The 20,061-nt window shown below is 37.8% G+C and overlaps 1 protein-coding gene across 1 annotated transcript in view; it reads right to left on the bottom strand.

Annotated features, from left to right (window-relative positions):
- Positions 1–20,061, bottom strand: part of LOC150093598 (tight junction protein 1-like) — a 712,683-nt gene that overhangs the window by 19,849 nt on the left and 672,773 nt on the right. The window contains exon 34 of the mRNA XM_090413230.1: positions 16,981–17,195. Within this exon, the coding sequence (XP_090269356.1) occupies positions 16,981–17,195 (215 nt within the window). The remainder of the gene's footprint in view (positions 1–16,980; positions 17,196–20,061) is intronic.

Genomic DNA, 20,061 nt, shown 5'->3' with positions numbered 1-20,061 from the left:
ATTTAAGACCTCCAATAGGCTGAGCAGTGGTCTCACACTAAGAAAGAAAATTCATTGCTCATCTAAAGACATTCACAAACATCCATACCCAAGGCATGATTTGAATCTACAGCCTGTTCACTAAATAGTGAGTATGCTAACTACTTAGCCAACATAGTCGTTGTATATCATAGTAGTAAAACTTTTACTTATTTTAGAAATCGTCCATGATAACAATTTGACTTATCTGATATAATATACAGACAGTAACTGCTTTACTTGACAATTAGGTAACTCTGGAATTATCATGAAGATCAAATACTTCCACATCACCTCACAACATTGCAAATGCCATGAGAAATATGATTTTTTTTCTCCTCTTCATTTTACTTTCTCTGCCTTTGTTTTCCTAAATCTTCTTTGGCATCATACACAGTGTGCATGTTAAGTAATAAGATTGATTTTTTACAGGTGAGCACTTTAAATAAAAGAAACAACTGTGTTTATACTTTTGAATGCTAGAGTGTGTTGTAATCGCAGGTGCAACTTTTGAGCCGGGTGACACAACAGTTTTCGTGTGGCAACCATTGAAGTAAGAGTGCATGTGAGTGAAGCATGTTAGTTGTGTAATGGAGCAAAGAGCTGTGATAAATTTTAGTGTAAATTAGGAAAATTGCTACAGAAGTGTACCAAGACCTAAAAAAAGGTTTACAGTAATGACTGTCTGAGCCAAGCACAGGTGTTCCACTGGTTTTCAATGTTCAAAGAGGGGAAGGAGTCCCTGGAGGATGAACCATACCATGGACAGCTGTCCATACCATGGACAGCTGGTTTCTGCATGGACAAATGAAATGTAGTGAAAGATAGAGAAATTGCTGCTCACAACAGGCAAATAACCACTAGGCTACCCACTTAGTGTCAGTAAGGAAATGGCCAGATTAATCTTAGAAAGAGATTTGCACAAGAGGAAGTGAGGTTCATGCTACACACATGACACATGAACAGAGAGAGCACTGGGTTGCATTTTGTCAAAATTTCATCCATGCAGTTGATCAAGATCATGATGTGTGAATGGCCTGGAATGTCTTCTCCTCAGGAGAAGAAAGTGAGGTTGCAAAAATCATGTGTCAAGACAAATAAATGGTCATTGTTTTTTTTTTTTCACATTGCTGGAATTATCCACCATGAATTTATTCCTGAGGGCAAGACAGTGAATGGTCAGTATTATTTAGGAGTAATGCAATGTCTGTATACCCACATGTGAAAGAACTGTTCCATAACAACAATCAGTTTCTAATGCATGACAACATGCCAGCATGCTGCGTGCTGCCTGCAAAGTAGTTTCTGGCTTTGAAGTCGATCTGTGATCGAAACCCCCCTCCCCACATCACAAAATATGGTTCCCGCAGACTTTTTCCTCTTCCCAAAGATGAAGTGCCTTGAAACGGGGGTGCTTCAGCAATATCGAGAATGCCCAATGCAGTGTGACCCAGACACTGAAGGAGTTTCTAGTTCAGGACTTCCACTGTGGCATTGAACACTTGTAACCAGATGTAAACATTGTGCGGAGATGGAGGGAGCTTATTTTGAATCTGTGTAATTGATATTTCCAAATATAGTTATTTGTTTTGATATAATAATTGCTGTCTCATTACTTAAATGGATACACTGTGTATATTTCTTCAATATACAACAAACCTGTTACCAGAAAATATCAGTCATAGTTTACAAAGTAATCAACATTTCCATGTTATTATTATTAATAAGAAATTCCACAGAATCAACAAACCCATCCTAGAAAGTTTCTCAACCAGCAATATATTTACCTATTGAACATTAAACTCATTCGCATTCCTAGCATTCACTCCTAGATGAGTGGAATGCTGGCGCCTGGTTGGGTGAATGGTTAGAGTATCTGCTCCCCAGCCAAAAGGCTGTAGGTTTCGAATTCTGCCGAGGGCATAGATGTTTGTGATTGTCTGTAAAAATACAAGTGGTGGTGGTAGGCAGTAAATGGTGTTGATGTAGATGATGGAGTTTGCTGTAGTTGCTGGACTGAGTGGTGGAGAAGGAGAGTTGTCTTTGGACTCCTTGGGGGTCACATAATAATAATAATAATATTTTCCAGAGGCTGCTCTAGGAGTGTTGCTGGTTAGGTGAAACTTCTTACATTGATCTTCTGCTGTCTGTAAATATTTTCACATTTGGGATTTTATAATTCTGGGGCAACATAAGCTTGGGAGTAGCTGTTAAGTGCTGCAAAAGCAAAAAATATGCATCAAATTATAATCTTAATTACCTACAGAATAAAACATCTATAGCATGCATGCACACACACACATGCACAGTGCGGATCCATGTAAGTAAGATATTAGATAATTTTTGGAGAATTAGTTATCTTGTATTCTGTGACTTCTTTGCAGGCTTATAAGAATACCAGTTGAAAAGTCCAGAAGGATTGATAGGACGATGTAAAAAGAGTTTTAGCCAAAGGAGAGAAAAAAATAAAATGAAGAAATTCTGGGTTGAGTACTCTCACGTATGAGATATTAGGAAAAACATTATTATTATTATTATTATTATTCAGGCCTCCATGGAGTCAAAAGAATCATCGTGGGAGGTCCTTCCTAAGAACATAAAGTCTGTCAAGATTCATCGAGGGGAGGTCCTCCCCCCCCCAAGAAACACAAAGTCTATCATACCACTCATTAAACTCATTGACCGTTCTCGCTCTCACCACTCCATCAGGCAATGCATTCCACGGTTCAACCATCCTCCACGTAAAGAAACCACTCCTCCCTCTTGCTCACAGTTTCCTTTCGTAACTTCCAGGTATGGACTCTTGTCATCACTCCTTCCTGCTGTTCAACCAAGCGAAAGCACTCCCCAGAGTCAACCCTGTAACCGCCTCTCAACAGTTTGAAAGTCTCAATCATATCACCTCTCCTTCTTCTATCCACCAAACTCTGCAGTCCACATTCCCTCAGCCGATCCTCATAACTATCTTTGTACAGTCCTGAAACCATCTTTGTCATCCGTCTTTGTATCCTTTCCACAGTTAATTTATCCCCTTCAAATCCTGGGGACCAAATCTGAGAACAATAGTCCAAGTGTGGTCTGATCAGAGACTTATACAACGGAATGATAACCCTCTTATCTCTGCAGGTCAGTGTCCTTCTCATAATTGCAGCAATCCTCTGTGTTACCTTCCCCACCTTTGCAATATGTCCCCTAAATTTCAGGTTTCTATCACTCATCAACCCCAGATCTCTTGTCTCCCCTACTTCCTCCAGTATAACTCCTCCCATAGAAAATGCAGCATCCCATCGATGTTTCCCAAACCTCAAGACCTTACATTTTGCTGCATTAAACTTGACACCCCCATTCATTTGCCCATCTATCTAGCTTATTCAAATCCTCTTGCAGGGCTACCACATCTACACTATTACTAATAATCCTTCCCAGCTTCGCATCATCCGCAAACAACTGAATATCCCTTTGCAATCCAGTGGCAATGTCATTGATATAAAGGTTAAACAATATAGGTCCTAGTACTGAGCCGTGTGGGACCCCACTTGTAAACCTCTGCCTCCTTGAAACTGCTCTACAATACACAACTCTCTGATATCTATCAGACAGCCAATCCTGAATCCAGTTGACCAATCTGACATCCAGACCGATGTGCTGCAACTTAAATATCAGCTTATCATGTGGCGCCCTGTCAAATGCCTTCGCTAAGTGTAAGAAAATTGCAGTATATGCCTTTCCCTCATCTAATGTTCTTGTAACTTTATTATAAAAGGCTAGCATATTGCCAAAATAAGAACGCCCTTTCACAAATCAATGTTGACTGTCACAGATAACATTACCCTCATCTGTCCAATGCTGTATACAGTCCCTCACAACTTTCTCCAAGATCTTAACAACTACTGATGACACACAGACTGACCTATAATTAGACACTTCCAGTCTGTTACCACCCTTATGCAATGGCACTACCTTACCTTCCTTCCATTCCCTGGACACCTTTCTCGCAGCCAGACTTTCATTGAAAAGCCAGGTTAAAGGCACTGTCAGTTCTCTAGCACATTCTCTCAAAACTCGTGGTGAAATACCATCCAGTCCCAAAGCTTTACTGACATCCATAATACTCAGTATCTGAAACACACTGTCCTCCTGTACCTGTAAACCTCGAAACAGCCCTATCCCTCTAGCATTAAAACTGACTCCTCTAGGATGAAATACTCCAATAAAGTGTTCATTGAACAATTCCACTATGTCCTTTGAATCAGTCACTCTATTCCCATTTTTATCCCACAATATCTTTCTTCCACAGTCATTTCTCCTCCTACTAGCCACATAGCTAAAAAATTTCTTACGATTTTCTATGGATCTTAGGGCCAATCTCCTCTCATATTCCAGTTTCGCTTTCCTTACCACACTAGTCACTCTTTTGGCCTGTGTCTTATATTCTTCATGCATCTTCTCTTCACCTGTCTCCTTATATCTCTTCCATAGCCTCTTTTTCATATGCAATTCCTATTTAATATTGTTTGTCATCCACTTTACTCCAAATTGTGTCCTCTTCTTCACTCGTGGTATACAACTTACCATTGCTGCTAACAAATATTCTTTCACAATTTCCCACGCATTAATGATATCCCGGCCTTCCGATTCCTCCCTCCATGAAACTTCCCGAAGTTGACGTCTAAGACTATTATAATCACCTGCTTTATAATTCCACATAAGTTCCCATCTCTTTGAATCAGTCACTCTATTCCCATTTTTATCCCACAATATCTTTCTTCCACAGTCATTTCTCCTCCTACTAGCCACATAGCTAAAAAATTTCTTACGATTTTCTATGGATCTTAGGGCCAATCTCCTCTCATATTCCAGTTTCGCTTTCCTTACCACACTAGTCACTCTTTTGGCCTGTGTCTTATATTCTTCATGCATCTTCTCTTCACCTGTCTCCTTATATCTCTTCCATAGCCTCTTTTTCATATGCAATTCCTATTTAATATTGTTTGTCATCCACTTTACTCCAAATTGTGTCCTCTTCTTCACTCGTGGTATACAACTTACCATTGCTGCTAACAAATATTCTTTCACAATTTCCCACGCACTAATGATATCCCGGCCTTCCGATTCCTCCCTCCATGAAACTTCCAGAAGTTGACGTCTAAGACTATTATAATCACCTGCTTTATAATTCCACATAAGTTCCCATCTCTTTGATACTCCTGCATGTCTATTCATTTTCAAGTCAAAACCATATGGTCATTCTCTACAACTGGTGGGATAGATGTCATCTCAGTTATTATCAACTCTTCTGATGCTATAACCAAATCCAAAACTCTTGAACCTCTTGTTCCCTCTGTTACATGTTGCCTAAGACATTTGTCCCTCAAGAATTCTAGAAATTCCATTCCCCTATTGCTACATGCATCTTCCTCTCTCCAATTTATACTACTGTAGTTAAAATCTCCCATAACAATCATTCTTCTTGCACTTGCTAAAACGTAACTGTCTAAACATCTCCTGGTCCCCATCCTCCGTGCTCCTGGGTCTGTAGCAACACCTCACTAAATATCCTGTCTTGCCTACCTCTACCTCACACCATATGCTCTCAAAATCATTTGTCTCACTTCCTTCCAAAGCCTCCACTCTTAGAGGACAAAGGTCATCACTTATCATAAAGCGTTACCCCACCACCATGCTTTCCCCTCCTATCCTGACGAAAAATGCTGTACCCAGCGACTCCTATTCCTGTTATTATATCACCTTCTGTTAACCACGTCTCAGTGATCCCAATAACATTTGGCCAGGCTGATGCTATCTGCGCCACCAATTCCTCTCCCTTATTCCGGATACTCCTGGCATTAGTATAAAGCATATAAATGCCATTAAATAACATGTATAAATGTTATTTTTATTTTGAAATAGGAAAAGGGAGATCAGTGATAGTCAAGACATCATGTTGGAGGCTTAATGGATTTTTTATAACACTCAAAAAGAATTAAAATAGAATTTATTACTTCCTATATTTCCTCCTAGTCACTAGGACATCTATGGGGATTACAAAAACAATTAATGTAACATGCACACAAATATCATACAATACTAAGCCCAACCACGTGGGTGACACTAAAGTCCTATCTAGGTGGAGCACCCTCTAAGGGCGGTAGTAGGTGGCCTGGAATGTAATTCTCTTGTGTGGGTGTTGTTTAATTTTTACAGTATATATCAGAACACAATATTATAAATAAATAATTATTTATTGACTTATTGCTGATATTTTGCTGATGTTATAACCAGCATCTTCAGAGCACAAAAACACAGTTTGTCACAGTACATGAGACTACAACAACATGGTGTAACAAAGGGACTAGTTTAACAAAATTGTAGCAAATTATTTACTTATAATTCTGTGTTTTGACATATATCGTTAAAATTAAACAACATGTATGACGAACACATAAGCCTTTCTACACGCTTGAGGATTCTCTTGTGTGAGACTGATATATATATATCAGCCCCACACAAGAGAATCCTCAAACGTGTAGAAAGGCTTAGTCATACATGTTGTTTAATCAGCCCACACAAGAAAATCCTCAAATGTGTAGAAAGGCTTATGTGTTCGTCATACATGTTGTTTTCTCCACCAAGTTGATTGGGACCGCACAACCAATTTATATATATGCAAGGATGAATTTGAAAGATGAATTGTAGAATTCAAAGAAATAGTTCTGGACCCTTCACACATGAACAACAATCTGAGCTACAATTTGCCTGATTCCCATAGCGCAGTAATCCAATACTGGCACTCTAAAATTAGCTGTCATTCACTTTCAACTCATGCTAACAATAGCACGCGGTCACCAATTCAAATATGACTGTTACTATTCTTCTTCTTTTTATTAAGGTGGAAAGTCCATGTTTTTTACCTTGTTAGTTTTATAAGTTTTGTGTTATTTCTTACTCACCCAAAGAAGTTGGGACACCGATGAAACTAGTCGTGATTTATTAAAGTTTTTTGTGTTATACTTTCTCGGGTTCTAGTCAGTTAAATATTAATTTTATATATATACAGGGTGTTCGGGATAAATTTGACAGTTTCGTAAGGAAAAAGAAAATCTTCTTTGTATCTATTAAATTTAATGAATTGACAAAAAAACATTACAGGCAGAGTTAATTACAATACTATCAACAAGATTTACTCAAAATAACCACCATTAGCATCGATCACAGCTTCAATTCTGCTTCGGAACCTCGAACAAGCTGATGCTACAGTCTCCCTGGGAAGGGCCGCAAAAACTGTTTTAATTTTATCCATTAACTGGGCTTTTGTATTACTGGAAGTGCGATTGGTGTCTTTTTCAACTGCGCCCCATACAAAATAATCCATGGGGTTAAGGTCTGGGGAGTTTGGAGGCCAAACATTTGGACTGGTGAAGTCGTAGAAATTTTCAGACAACCATTTTTGACTTTTCCCAGAGGTGTGGCAAGGGGCCGAATCCTGCTGCCATACATACGGCCTACCATTGGCTACCCTTGTTATCCAGGGCTTGACTACAGTTAGCAACTCCACGAACAAAGCCCGAATTCCAATGCCAGGGTTCTTCAACACCTGTTCCTGCAGATTTGCGAGGAATTCTGCTGTACGAACGCAATCAGATCGTCTGCTAGGGATCTTTCTTCTTGCTACATCCTCGTAGTCACCATTGCAAGTCTCTAGTTCATGCCTGATTGTTTTTACTGTATTCAGGGAGCATTGGGCAGCAGTCGTAATATCCTTATTTTGATGGCGGGCACGAATCATCATGATACAAGTTATTCTCTTCCATGATTCAGGTGGGTTCCAGCTATCCATCCTTTCTGACATCTTGTATATGAATGAAGAAGGGTCCAAACTTTTAAATGAAGAGAAGTGTGTGTTAATACATGTAACTTACGGAAAAATATAATTAATTATAAATATGTCAAATTTATCCCGAACACCCTGTATATATATATATATATATATATATATATATCAAGAGACCACTACAGATCAATAAACTAAATAGGTTCTTAGATAAAAGTGATGTCTTGGGGCAAGGAATTAAAAGATAATATTAGGACATTCTTGGCTAGAACTCTGAGACATATGGATGGATTATTTTTATTTATTTATTTATTGTAAATGTGACCCCCATCTATGAAAGGCTGTAAGCCTATAGTAAATTATACTGGGTGGTCTAAGGATTTTTTTTTTCTATTCTTATTATATATATATATATATATATATATATTATTATTTTTTTATTTTTTACATAATCTGGGAACCCTGCTCTGGAGACAAAAACTTTTTCAAGCCATTCCAGGATTACAATAATCAAGATGGTGGTCTCACACTAGGCAATGAAATTTATCTACCATCTAAAGACAGTTACAAACACTGGGATTTGAACATGCAGCTTGTTGGTTGGAAAATGGATACTAACAACTTGAGCAACCAGGTGACCAGCAAGTAGTAATGGATTATAGATGCTCAACAAATAAGATAGATAGCTTCATAGGCCTCCTTACCCCCTAAAAAGATGCTAATGATTTCAAAAACAAGACAGCTAATCTTCCTTCAGATAACCATATCCAGTTTAGACATTGTTTCTTTCTTTAAATATATAATGTTAGCTGACACTTTGGAATTACTGAAAAGAGATTGTCCTCCCATAAATGAGGACCTGTCCCTTAAAGAAAAGTATTTGAATTTGATATTAATATTGGATACTTCAAATCTCAAGATGAATTATACAAACAATTTGAAACAACAGCTGAGTAGCACATCCTTAATTTCATTGCTTCCCAATCTTCTGTATGAATAGGTTATGTTGACAATATTTTTTTTTTACAATCTGGAATTCTTTCTAATCAGAACTTCCAGCATTTCTATGTATGATCAACTCTATTCATACAAGAATCAAATTTATATTAGATTTTGGAATCAAATCTAACAAGTGTTTGTTTCCAAGACCTCATACTTTGACAAATGGAGAACGTTCATTAGTTCTCATTCTGTACAAAGAGAATCAAAAAGATATACTGATGCTAAGATTCATAATCCTACTCTACAACTCTCTGCCTATACCATTCATCCACCAACTACAGCAAACCTCATTATCTACACCAACACCATCTACTGTCTACCACCACTAGTATTTCACAAACAATCACAAACATCCATGCCCACGGTGGGATTCGAACTCACAGCCTTTTGGCTGGAGAGCAGATACGCCAACCAGGCTGGCACCATCAAAACCTCATTCTTGATTTCACATCTATTTCACATAAGTACTTTTATAACTACATTGGGATTTCATTAAAACCAAATTTGTTCCAATCTTTATGGATCAAAAATTTCTGAGAGAGTTCAACCACTATTTGCTGTTTCCTCAAGATGATGTATGTGGAATTTCTATTCCTTAAATTAGAGATGCTTTGGAGAAGAGAGTAAGATTTTTGCTCTATGAGAACTTACAAGTCTCCTTTCACTCGGTTTGCAAGAATAAGCTGGTTTAAACTTTTACTCCCACATTTTATTGTTATTGTAACTATTTTTTGTTTAAAATAATCAGTAAACGATTACTGATTCCTTCTTCACAACCTTTAAATAACTAACCTATAGTCCATCAAATCAGTTATCCTTACAATTAAAAAATAGCCACAAAGGCCAACGATGAAAGAGAACTTTGAGTCTTATCAGCCATTGATCACCAACAAACCCAATGACAACGTGAACTGCCGAGGCTGTAAAATTGAAGTTACTGATAAAAAAAAAAGTATATTGTGTGATTTCTGTTTTCATTGGCTACATGCTTCCTTTGCAAAAAATAGATGAATTGGTACCCAAGCTTTTTATTGATCTCAACCAGTTTTTTTTTTTTTTGTTTTGTTTGCTGTGCCTCTCTTCCATAAAGGGGGCGGGGAGTAGATATGCAGACTTTAGGGAGACAGTTGAGTATATATGAATGTGTGTAATATGCCCGAGCAAGTACGAAAGACAACAAATCAGAATGGGATAGTTAGTATAAGGCATTAAAATAGGGATGGGACAAATGGACTTCTGCAATTCATGTATACTAATGCCAGAAGTATTAGGAACAAGAAGGAGGAATTTTTGGCTTTGGTTGGCACTTCCAGGCCATAGATTATTGGCATTAGTGAAACATGGCTGACAGAAGATGATATAGCTAGTGAGATTGAATGTGAGGGGTATGGTGTGTTCAGGAGTGACAGGGAGAATAAAATGGGGGGAGGAGTGTTATTGATGATAGCTGATGAGCTATAGCCAATTTGCAAGAGTATATCAGAATAAAAGTGGAACTGCAGGATAGAGAAAAGAGCACATTTGAGGCTATTTGGTGTGAGATTGAAACTAGCAGAACAAAATATACAGTTGGGTGCTGCTATAGACCAGGTGATGGAATAGATGGTGGAGAAAGTATGCATAAGCAAATAGAAGAAATTAGTGGAAGGAGGGTAATTATTATGGGAGATTTCAACTATGGTAACATTGATTTGAAGGAGGAGAGGACACATGGGAGGAAGGAATTGGATTTTATGCAGTTATTAAGGGACAACTATCTGTGACAGCATGTAATGGAAAATACTAGGGGTCAGAGAGTGCTTGACCTAGTAATTGTATCTGAGAATTTGGCTGTAACAAATATGACCACGTTGCCACCAATTGGTGAGAGTGATCGTAGGGTCTTGACTTGGGAGGTGGCTAAAGGTGTGGAATTTACAATTAAGACAAGGTACATGTGGAATTATCGGGCTGGTAAGTATGACAAGCTTAGGAGTTTGATTGGTTCAGTGCCATGGCATGTAAAACTGCAAGGGCTAGATGTTGATAGGTCACAGGAGGCAGTTAAGAAGTGTTTGCATGAGACAATGGCTGACTGTATACCTAGAGTACAAATAATAAATCAAGTAGGGGTTAAATGGATGAATAACACCATTAAGCTTGAGCTGCTATGGAGGGAATTTAAGGAGAAAGGTGACCAGCAGGCACATGAATGGTATAAAGTGCAGGCCAGAAGGGTAACGAGTAAGAAAAGCAAAAGAGGATTATGAAAGAACATTAGCCATGCAGGCTAAAGAGAATCCCAAACAGTTTTTTTGATATGTTGCAAGTAAAAGAAAAAATGTATACGGCAGGTTGATTTTAAAGAATGGCGATGGTAGGGAGGCAACCGAATCAGTTGATATAGTAGAATTACTGAGTGAGCACTTTGCAAGAGTATATCATCCAGGTGGTGACATTGCAGAAATAGAAGAACCAACAGCTTATACGGGAATTGTGGTGAATGAAGTGGAGGTGAATAGTCTATTACAAAACCTCAATGTCAATTTATCTGCGGGATTGGATGGTATACCAGCTCATGTCATACGAGAAAGTGCTAAAGAATTGTCAGTGCCTTTGACCATTTTTTTTAATTTGAGTCTCGGGTCTGGGTTAGTCCCGAGGGAGTGGAAAGAGGGGAAAATAGTTTCACTGCATAAAGGAGGTTCCAAGACTGCTGTTGTAAATTACCGACCAATTAGCATATCAGGAATTGCTGTCAAGGTCTTGGAGAAATTAGTCAACAGGATTGGATAGATGAAAATGGGATACTGTATGGGGGACAACATGGTTTTGTGAAGGTCAGATCATGTTTCAGTAACTTGCGCACGTTTTATAACACAGTGATGGCTGAACTGGATAAGGGTAATGGGTTTACAGTGATTCTACTGGACCTTGCTAAGGCAACATTGAATTCTAATCAGTAAACTGCAGCACATATGAGGGATGGATAGGAGGGTGGTTGATGAAGAAATATCAGAGAATGGTTTATTCAGGAGTAGAGTCCAAAAGACAGCTTGTGACTAGCGGTGTGCCACAGGGTTCTGTTCTTGGACCATTACTTTTCAATTGGTTCATTAACGATATAGGAAAGGATCTGAGAGGAAGTGTTCACTTGTTTGCTGATGCTGCAAAGTTGGGTAGAGCAATAGTGAGTGCACAGGATGTCAAAATTTTGCAAGATGATTTGGATAGTTTGGAGGACTGGGCTAAGGAAAATGGATGTCAATTTAATGTGGCAAAGTGTAAGGTTATGCATTTTGGGGTGAAAAGATTAGCAGCAGTATATCACTTTGGTTGAACCGTAATCCAGGAGATTGATGAGGCCAGGGATTTGGGAGTGTTGGTGGATAGGGAGTTGAAGTTGTTGGGGGCACATTGCAAAAGTGGCTAAATCAGCTCATCAAATCACTTGGTTGCTGAAAAATACTTTAACAAGCAGAGACAAACAAGTTATTGTTCCTCTGTATCGAGCCTTGATAGACCCCATCTATACTACTGTGCTCAGATATGAGTGCCAGGGTTTCTTCTTGATGGAGGGGAGGTGTAGACGATCCAGAGACGAGTGACCAAGATGGTGTATGGAATGAACCTTATGAGAACAGGTTGAAGATTTGGGGATTGCAGAAATTGGTTGATAGGCAGAAAAGGGGTGATATGATTGAGACATTCAAATTTATGAAGGGTTTCTATAAGATTAATTCAGAAGATATTTTTGAGAATAATACTGGACAAGAAGGTGGTTAGCAAGGGTGTTAGAGCTAGGTTTTTTACTTGGAGAGTGGTGAATGAGTGGAATAAGCTGCCAGAGTCTGTTGTGGGTGCCATGACTGTGAATGAGTTCAAGGTGAGTTATGATAGATACTGTGTGAATGTTGAATAGTTGTTCTTGACATGATGTTAGGGTCTCCCTGGATGAGTCTGTCGACTCCTTGGAGTTGCCCGTAATAATAATAATAATAAAAATAAAACAGCTTCTGAACTTAGGCAAACAAGTCAAAAACCTCGAACAAAACCTTAATACTAAGATTGAAACCTTCTCTTCAAAAATCCAAAAGCTGGAAACTAAGCTCTAGCTACTCAACGATCAGCATCACATTGCAAGTGCACCTTTGCCTATTAATGAATTCTGTGACCTAATCGCATCAACGGTACACAACTTGATCACAGCCGAAAACAGGAGACTCAATGCCATGATTTTGAATTTTCTGATGGAAAATGGTAAATCATTAAAAGAAGACATCAGCAAGTTAGCAGGAGAATGCAACTTCAATCTAGAAATATTGTTAAATGCCATAATTTTGGATCCATAAATAAAAGAGGGTGGAACGAACTTTCTACGTCTTGTGAAAGTGACCTGTAACACACCGACAAGCACATCCAAATTAATAATGGCAATAAATAACAAGTCCAAGGACACTTGTCCGAAATCGGTATACATGCTCGACCTGACTTAACATTTGCCCAGAGGGAACAAGGACACCATTTTCGAAGACAACCTGAGGAAAAGTGCCAAAATGTAGACAACAGTTGGATCATCGACTACAAACAGGTTAAATTAGTACAAAAATCACCACTAAAAGCTACCATGGAGATCAGTATGCAGGCACTGTATAGGAAATGTGCATGATCCTCATGGTCAAATATATGCTCCACAGAACCTTACACATCCACTTCACTACATCTGTGGCCTCAACTCCAATCTTTATAGTGTCCACTACCATCTTCAGCCCACCAAACCCCACCTACTCTTTTTTAGCAGAAACTCAAATCTCACCTCCACCTAGCACTATCCATCTCAACTTTCCAAACTGCACATACTTTATCTCCTTTCGACCCAAGGTGGCATCTGTGCATATATCTGCTATGACATACCTTGCCAGACACACCTAACCTAGAATTTGGTTGAAAATATCCCTTCCCCATTCAGTCAAATTCATTTGCTGTCTCTATTGCTCTCCTAATGCCACCAACCACTCTGAGCTCTTTAATTTCCTCTAGTTAAAAACTGATTTTCCCCAGTCACACTCTTCCAACAGCAAAATCTTCCTCCTAGGAGATTTTAATGTCCACAATACCACCACTAGGTGTCCTCCTCCAGTTGTACAGATCTTGTAGGCAGAGATGCTGAAACATTTGCCATCACTAACAAAATGACCTTATACAAACTGTTCACATGCTAACCAGGGTACCAGATAACCCAAACATCCTAGATCTCTTCCTCACCAATGACTCTTCCAAATACGCAGTGAATGTAATGAACCTCCTGGGTAATTCTGACCATCTAGTGCTTATCTCCTCTCCCATGCAACAACGCTTACACAGCCACTCACATACAAGAGTAGTTTGGCATTATAACAGTGCCAAGTCGGACAGTCTCTTTGACTTCTATTCCTCATTCACATGGTTAGACTATTGGTTCCAGTCTTCCAATCCAAACATATGCAACGAATGTATCACCAAAATAAACCTCACTGGCATGGAAACATACATTCCTCACACTTCTTTAAACTGCTGTCCCCTAGTTCTCCAAAACCCTGGAGAACCAAGTTTTGGCACATCTTTTGGAGCTGTACAAATGAAAAATCAAGCATACTACAACTGGCTTACATCAAGGACTCCATCCTCCTTTAATGCTTATATCCAAGCCCAAAATGGACGCAAGAAAACTATCAATGCTTCCAAAACAGAATTTGAATGGGAAAAAAGCAGGAAACTTGCAGTCTGCCCAATGGCAGCTGTGCCATTTGGTCTCTTGCCAAAGCAATTGGTCATAATTTTTGTCCAACACTATTCCCACCTCCATCATATCCAAACAGCTCTATTGCAGTGGTTTTCAACACATTTTTATCTTGTGGCACACCAAAACTAATTACTAAAATTCTATGGCATACCATTCAAGTATTAAGAAATATATTGACTGTTTCAAATTGAAGGAACCTGTAAACACATACAACGATGCATATCTATAATAACAGGTATAATAAAACTATATTATGCCAATTGGTTATACTATAAATTAAAGATACCTAGAAATAATATTCATGGTTTAATCCTTTATCCAAATGTAAGCAAACAAGTTTGTGCTGAACTATTTTCAGGACTGGGACAACTCGTATAAAGAAGCTAATGACTTCACATCACTTGCCTTAGTATCCCAAATAATGCAATTTGGGATACTAAGGCAAGTATTTGGGATAATACAAGTAATGCTTTATGAGAAGGGTCACTGCCCAGATCAGTTTCAACATTTATTGAGATCTCATCAGTGGCAGCTAGACCCACTGATAAGCAATGCAGAAATCATATTTTAATATACAGGGTGTTCGGGATAAATTTGACAGTTTCGCAAGGAAAAAGAAAATCTTCTTTGTATCTATTAAATTTAATGAATTGACAAAAAAACATTACAGGCAGAGTTAATTACAATACTATCAACAAGATTTACTCAAAATAACCACCATTAGCATCGATCACAGCTTCAATTCTGCTTCGGAACCTCGAACAAGCTGATGCTACAGTCTCCCTGGGAAGGGCCGCAAAAACTGTTTTAATTTTATCCATTAACTGGGCTTTTGTATTACTGGAAGTGCGATTGGTGTCTTTTTCAACTGCGCCCCATACAAAATAATCCATGGGGTTAAGGTCTGGGGAGTTTGGAGGCCAAACATTTGGACTGGTGAAGTCGTAGAAATTTTCAGACAACCATTTTTGACTTTTCCCAGAGGTGTGGCAAGGGGCCGAATCCTGCTGCCATACATACGGCCTACCATTGGCTACCCTTGTTATCCAGGGCTTGACTACAGTTAGCAACTCCACGAACAAAGCCCGAATTCCAATGCCAGGGTTCTTCAACACCTGTTCCTGCAGATTTGCGAGGAATTCTGCTGTACGAACGCAATCAGATCGTCTGCTAGGGATCTTTCTTCTTGCTACATCCTCGTAGTCACCATTGCAAGTCTCTAGTTCATGCCTGATTGTTTTTACTGTATTCAGGGAGCATTGGGCAGCAGTCGTAATATCCTTATTTTGATGGCGGGCACGAATCATCATGATACAAGTTATTCTCTTCCATGATTCAGGTGGGTTCCAGCTATCCATCCTTTCTGACATCTTGTATATGAATGAAGAAGGGTCCAAACTTTTAAATGAAGAGAAGTGTGTGTTAATACATGTAACTTACGGAAAAATATAATTAATTATAAATATGTCAAATTTATCCCGAACACCCTGTACAAGTAGCCAAAAGGTGTCACAGTTTATTATTAAAATACTCTGGATCAGAGATAGTTGTTTGAAGTTTTTCCACTTGGTTATGCTATAAATTAAAGATAATACCAAGAAATTATATTCTTGGTTTAATCCTGTATCCAAGTGTAAGCATCTGAACTATTTTGAAGACCATCCTGGATGGTCCTGAAACTTATCATGCACAAAAGATGGCCTGAATACAAGGCCAAAAATTTAGCCTTTAATAAAAATTGCATAAGTATTATTTATTTAGTAATTTCATTGTACTGTAATCTGGATAATCTGGACTGCAATATAAATGATTGAACTGGATGTTTCTAATTTTTTATGACTCCTGCCCATGAAAGGTTGTAAACCTTTTATGTTTTTTTTTTATTTTTTAAAGTTATTTATTTATACACAATCCAGAAACTCTGCTATAGAGGCCAAATATGGGTTTGCTCTCTAGAGCCCTGAAGCCACTTCAGATCATCAATAAGATTGGCAGTGTTCAAAACACATTACGAGATGAAAATCATATCCCACTGCAAAATATCCATATCCATGAATGTTTTGCAATTGGCTTTGCATAGACTGTTGTTTGGATAGCTTGTACAATAACCACTCATCCAACCAGGCTAGCAATGGAACATATCTATAAGAAATTGACTTGTTTTTTCTTTTGAGCATTTTAAAATTTCACATTTTTAAATGAAGAAATTTAATTTCTTCATTTAAAAATCTGTTTCAATATTTACCTTTACTGAAATATTAATATGCCAATTTTCTGACATGTTCATGAGATAAACATGTTTTATGTATGAGGTTTCTGCCAAAATTATTTACTATGAATATCCATGTAACTAGAAAGCATAATTCACCTTTTGCTCTATCTAATGGAGGTAACATATTTGTATCTTGGCAAACTTTGAAATATATTTCATGTTCTTCTCCTTCAGAGATTGCCCCTGGTGGAATAATTATTGTCACACCTGTCTCCTTTGAGGTTAACACTCCTCCTGCATGGTTGAATATACCATGAGCTGTGTCCACAACACTGTGGCGAGTATTATTTGGACATTCTGAAGAAAATGCTCTGCAGGAAAAAAAGAATTAAAATAAATTAAATTATGTAATATACAAATTATATAATGTACCTAAAATTAATTATAATAATAAAGTTTCAATATTAAATTCAGCTCTATAAATTATAAATAAACATAAAGCATACTTTAATTGTAGAAGTATGATGAGTTTACAGTACAGCCCTACTTTAAAACTGTTCCCTTTATGATCCCCCAATTTTACATAAAAAATTTCCATTATGAGTATATGAAATGCCAGATCTTATAGGCAGGGTGATTGGAATGCATATTCTTCTGCCTAAGGCTGCTGAATGACTGATATCATAGTGCATGACTGAGAATAAAACATTTTAATTAGTTTGATTACTGATTTCTAATATACTGAATTGACATTTTTTTAAAAAAAATTTAATGATTGAGTTTTGTCACAAAATATTGTACATATATATTTGCATTTAAAAAAACCCATCACTTTGACTCAATGTGCCCAGATCAATTCACAGGTACAGAATTGAAGCCCATGATTAAAGCAAAATGTTGTAATGCTTCACTCTTAATATAATGTTAATTTAGTTTAAAAAAATTACGTGCAGTACATTTTTGAAGATATAATATATTTATGTCCACAAAAATATCTGGAAAGAGGAAAAGTGAATTTGAGAATACAAAATCTTTAAACAAGCAGAAGGCATCATTATAAGAGAAGCATGACATTTTTAGTCTTTATGGCAGCACCTGGATGGAATTGATGCTCCAAATTTCAGGTGTTCCATTCTACAATAAGCATCATTTTAAAGAATATACAAAAGGTTTATATTATATTATGTTATTAGAGCACAAACTATTTCCAGGAATATAATCCCAGTTCATAACTATGAGCCTATGGGAAATAACGGTTTGATTTATGAGCGCGCTTAATGATAGTTTTCTGTAGAAGTCATATTAATTCATAAAAGCAGCAGCCTATCGTATTTAATAATACAACAAATTTCTATCCTTATTTAGAGATAAGCTTAATGATAGTTGTAGAAAATTTTTCCACTTGGTTAGAAATTAAATTAAACTTGGCAAGAAGTTAAATTCTTGTTTATTCCTTTATGCAAGGGTAAGCAAACAAAGTTTACAAGTGAAGTATCTTCCCAACTAAGCTACTTACGTGTAGAAACTGAGGACATTCACATTGGTTGTCTTAGTATCCTATAATACAGTGTTGGTAAGGAGTTCAAGAAGAGATAAGAGTATTTTGAGTAATAATCAGCATTATTTCTTGAATTTTAATGTTGTACTATTTATTTTGGAGAATGAAGTGTGTCTGCATGCTTTATTAAATTATTAGATTTAATATTTCGATATCGATATTATTTCAATATTTGATATTGTAATGGGAATAGAAATGGAAGGGTACAGTATTTTTCGTGAGGATAGAAAGGGCAGGAAGGGGAGGGAGTGCTGCTGATGATAGCAGGGGAATGAAGCCCACATAAGGTAGACATGAAAGGGGGAAATAGTGGCAATGGTTATGAGGCAGTGTTGTATCACGTGGAGGTTGAGAGGAAGACATATTTAGTTGGATGTTGCTATAGGCCTGGGAATGTGGAAGGTGGTGATGAAGAAATATATAAACAACTTGGATTAGTGAACAAAGGAAAGGTAATTATTATGGGTGATTTTCATTATGGCAGTATAGATGATTTATTAAATTCATCTATAATGATAGTTTTCTGTAGAAGATCAAGAGATAGCATTTGGAAATAAGGAAAGTGAATTTCTAGAGTTCTTGAGAGATAACTATCTCAGGCAGCACGTAAGGGGGTGCAGTATCTCGAAAGAGAAAGGTCACTAGTGGTGTGCCGCAAGGGTCAATTTTGGGGCCATTGGGTCGGGTTTAACTATGATATCCAGCTGTTTGTGGATGATGCAAAACTGGAGAGAGCAATGCACAGTCAGGCTGATGTTAATGTGCATTGCTCGCCCCAGTTTTGCATCATCTGCAAACAGCTGGATATCACTAGTTAAACCCGACCCAATATCATGTTAATGATATGTTAATGATATTCATGCAATCTTGAATAGATTGCATGAATGGGTAGGTAAGTGGAACTATCAGTTCAATGTTGGTAAGTGTAAGGTTTTCAGATTTGGTAAGCAACGATGGGATGCAAAGTATACACTTGGTGGGGAACTTTAACAGAAGTAGAGGAAATGAGAGATCTAGGAGTGATAGTGGACAAGGACCTGAAATTCAGGGACCACATTGCAGAAGTTGTAAAGGCATCACATCAAATAATGGCAATGATGTGGAGAACCCTGACATGCAGAAATAGAGAGGTTATGATTCCATTGTATAAGGCCTCAGGCCTCATATGGATTATTGTGCACAGATTTGGTCGCCAGGTTTTCATGGTAACGAGGATATGTTGGAAAGGGTACAGAGAAGATTCACAAAGGTAGTTAGTGGTCTTTAGAAAGTAGAGTACAAGGACAGATTGAGAGAATGTAAGTTGCAGAGCCTCATGAATAGGAGGAAGAGTGGGGATATGATTGAGACATATAAGCTTGTCAGGAGTTGTTATCAAGTAGACATGGAAGAGATTTTTCACAGAATGCAAGAGGGGAGTAGAACAAGAGGCCATTGCTGGAAACTGTATAAGGAGGGTGTGAGCAAAGGAGTGAGAAGCAGGTTCTTTGCATGGAGGGTGGTTGGTGAGTGGAATGCATTGCCTGAGTGTGTTGTGGACGTGGACACATTGAATCAGTTTAAGATGCGGTTGGATGAGCATTGCATGCAATAGTGAGTACCTCCACGATGAGTCTCTGACTCCTTGGAGGTCAAATGTTGATAATAATAATAATAATAATAATTTATTAAATAGGCGA

The sequence above is a fragment of the Typopeltis vanoorti genome, chromosome 23 (assembly GCF_054136105.1).
Source record: "Typopeltis vanoorti isolate ZY-2024b chromosome 23, IOZ_Tvanoo_1.0, whole genome shotgun sequence".
Taxonomy (NCBI): domain Eukaryota; kingdom Metazoa; phylum Arthropoda; class Arachnida; order Uropygi; family Thelyphonidae; genus Typopeltis; species Typopeltis vanoorti.
Note: the sequence above shows the minus strand (reverse complement) of the source record. Positions and strands in the feature narration are given on the sequence as shown.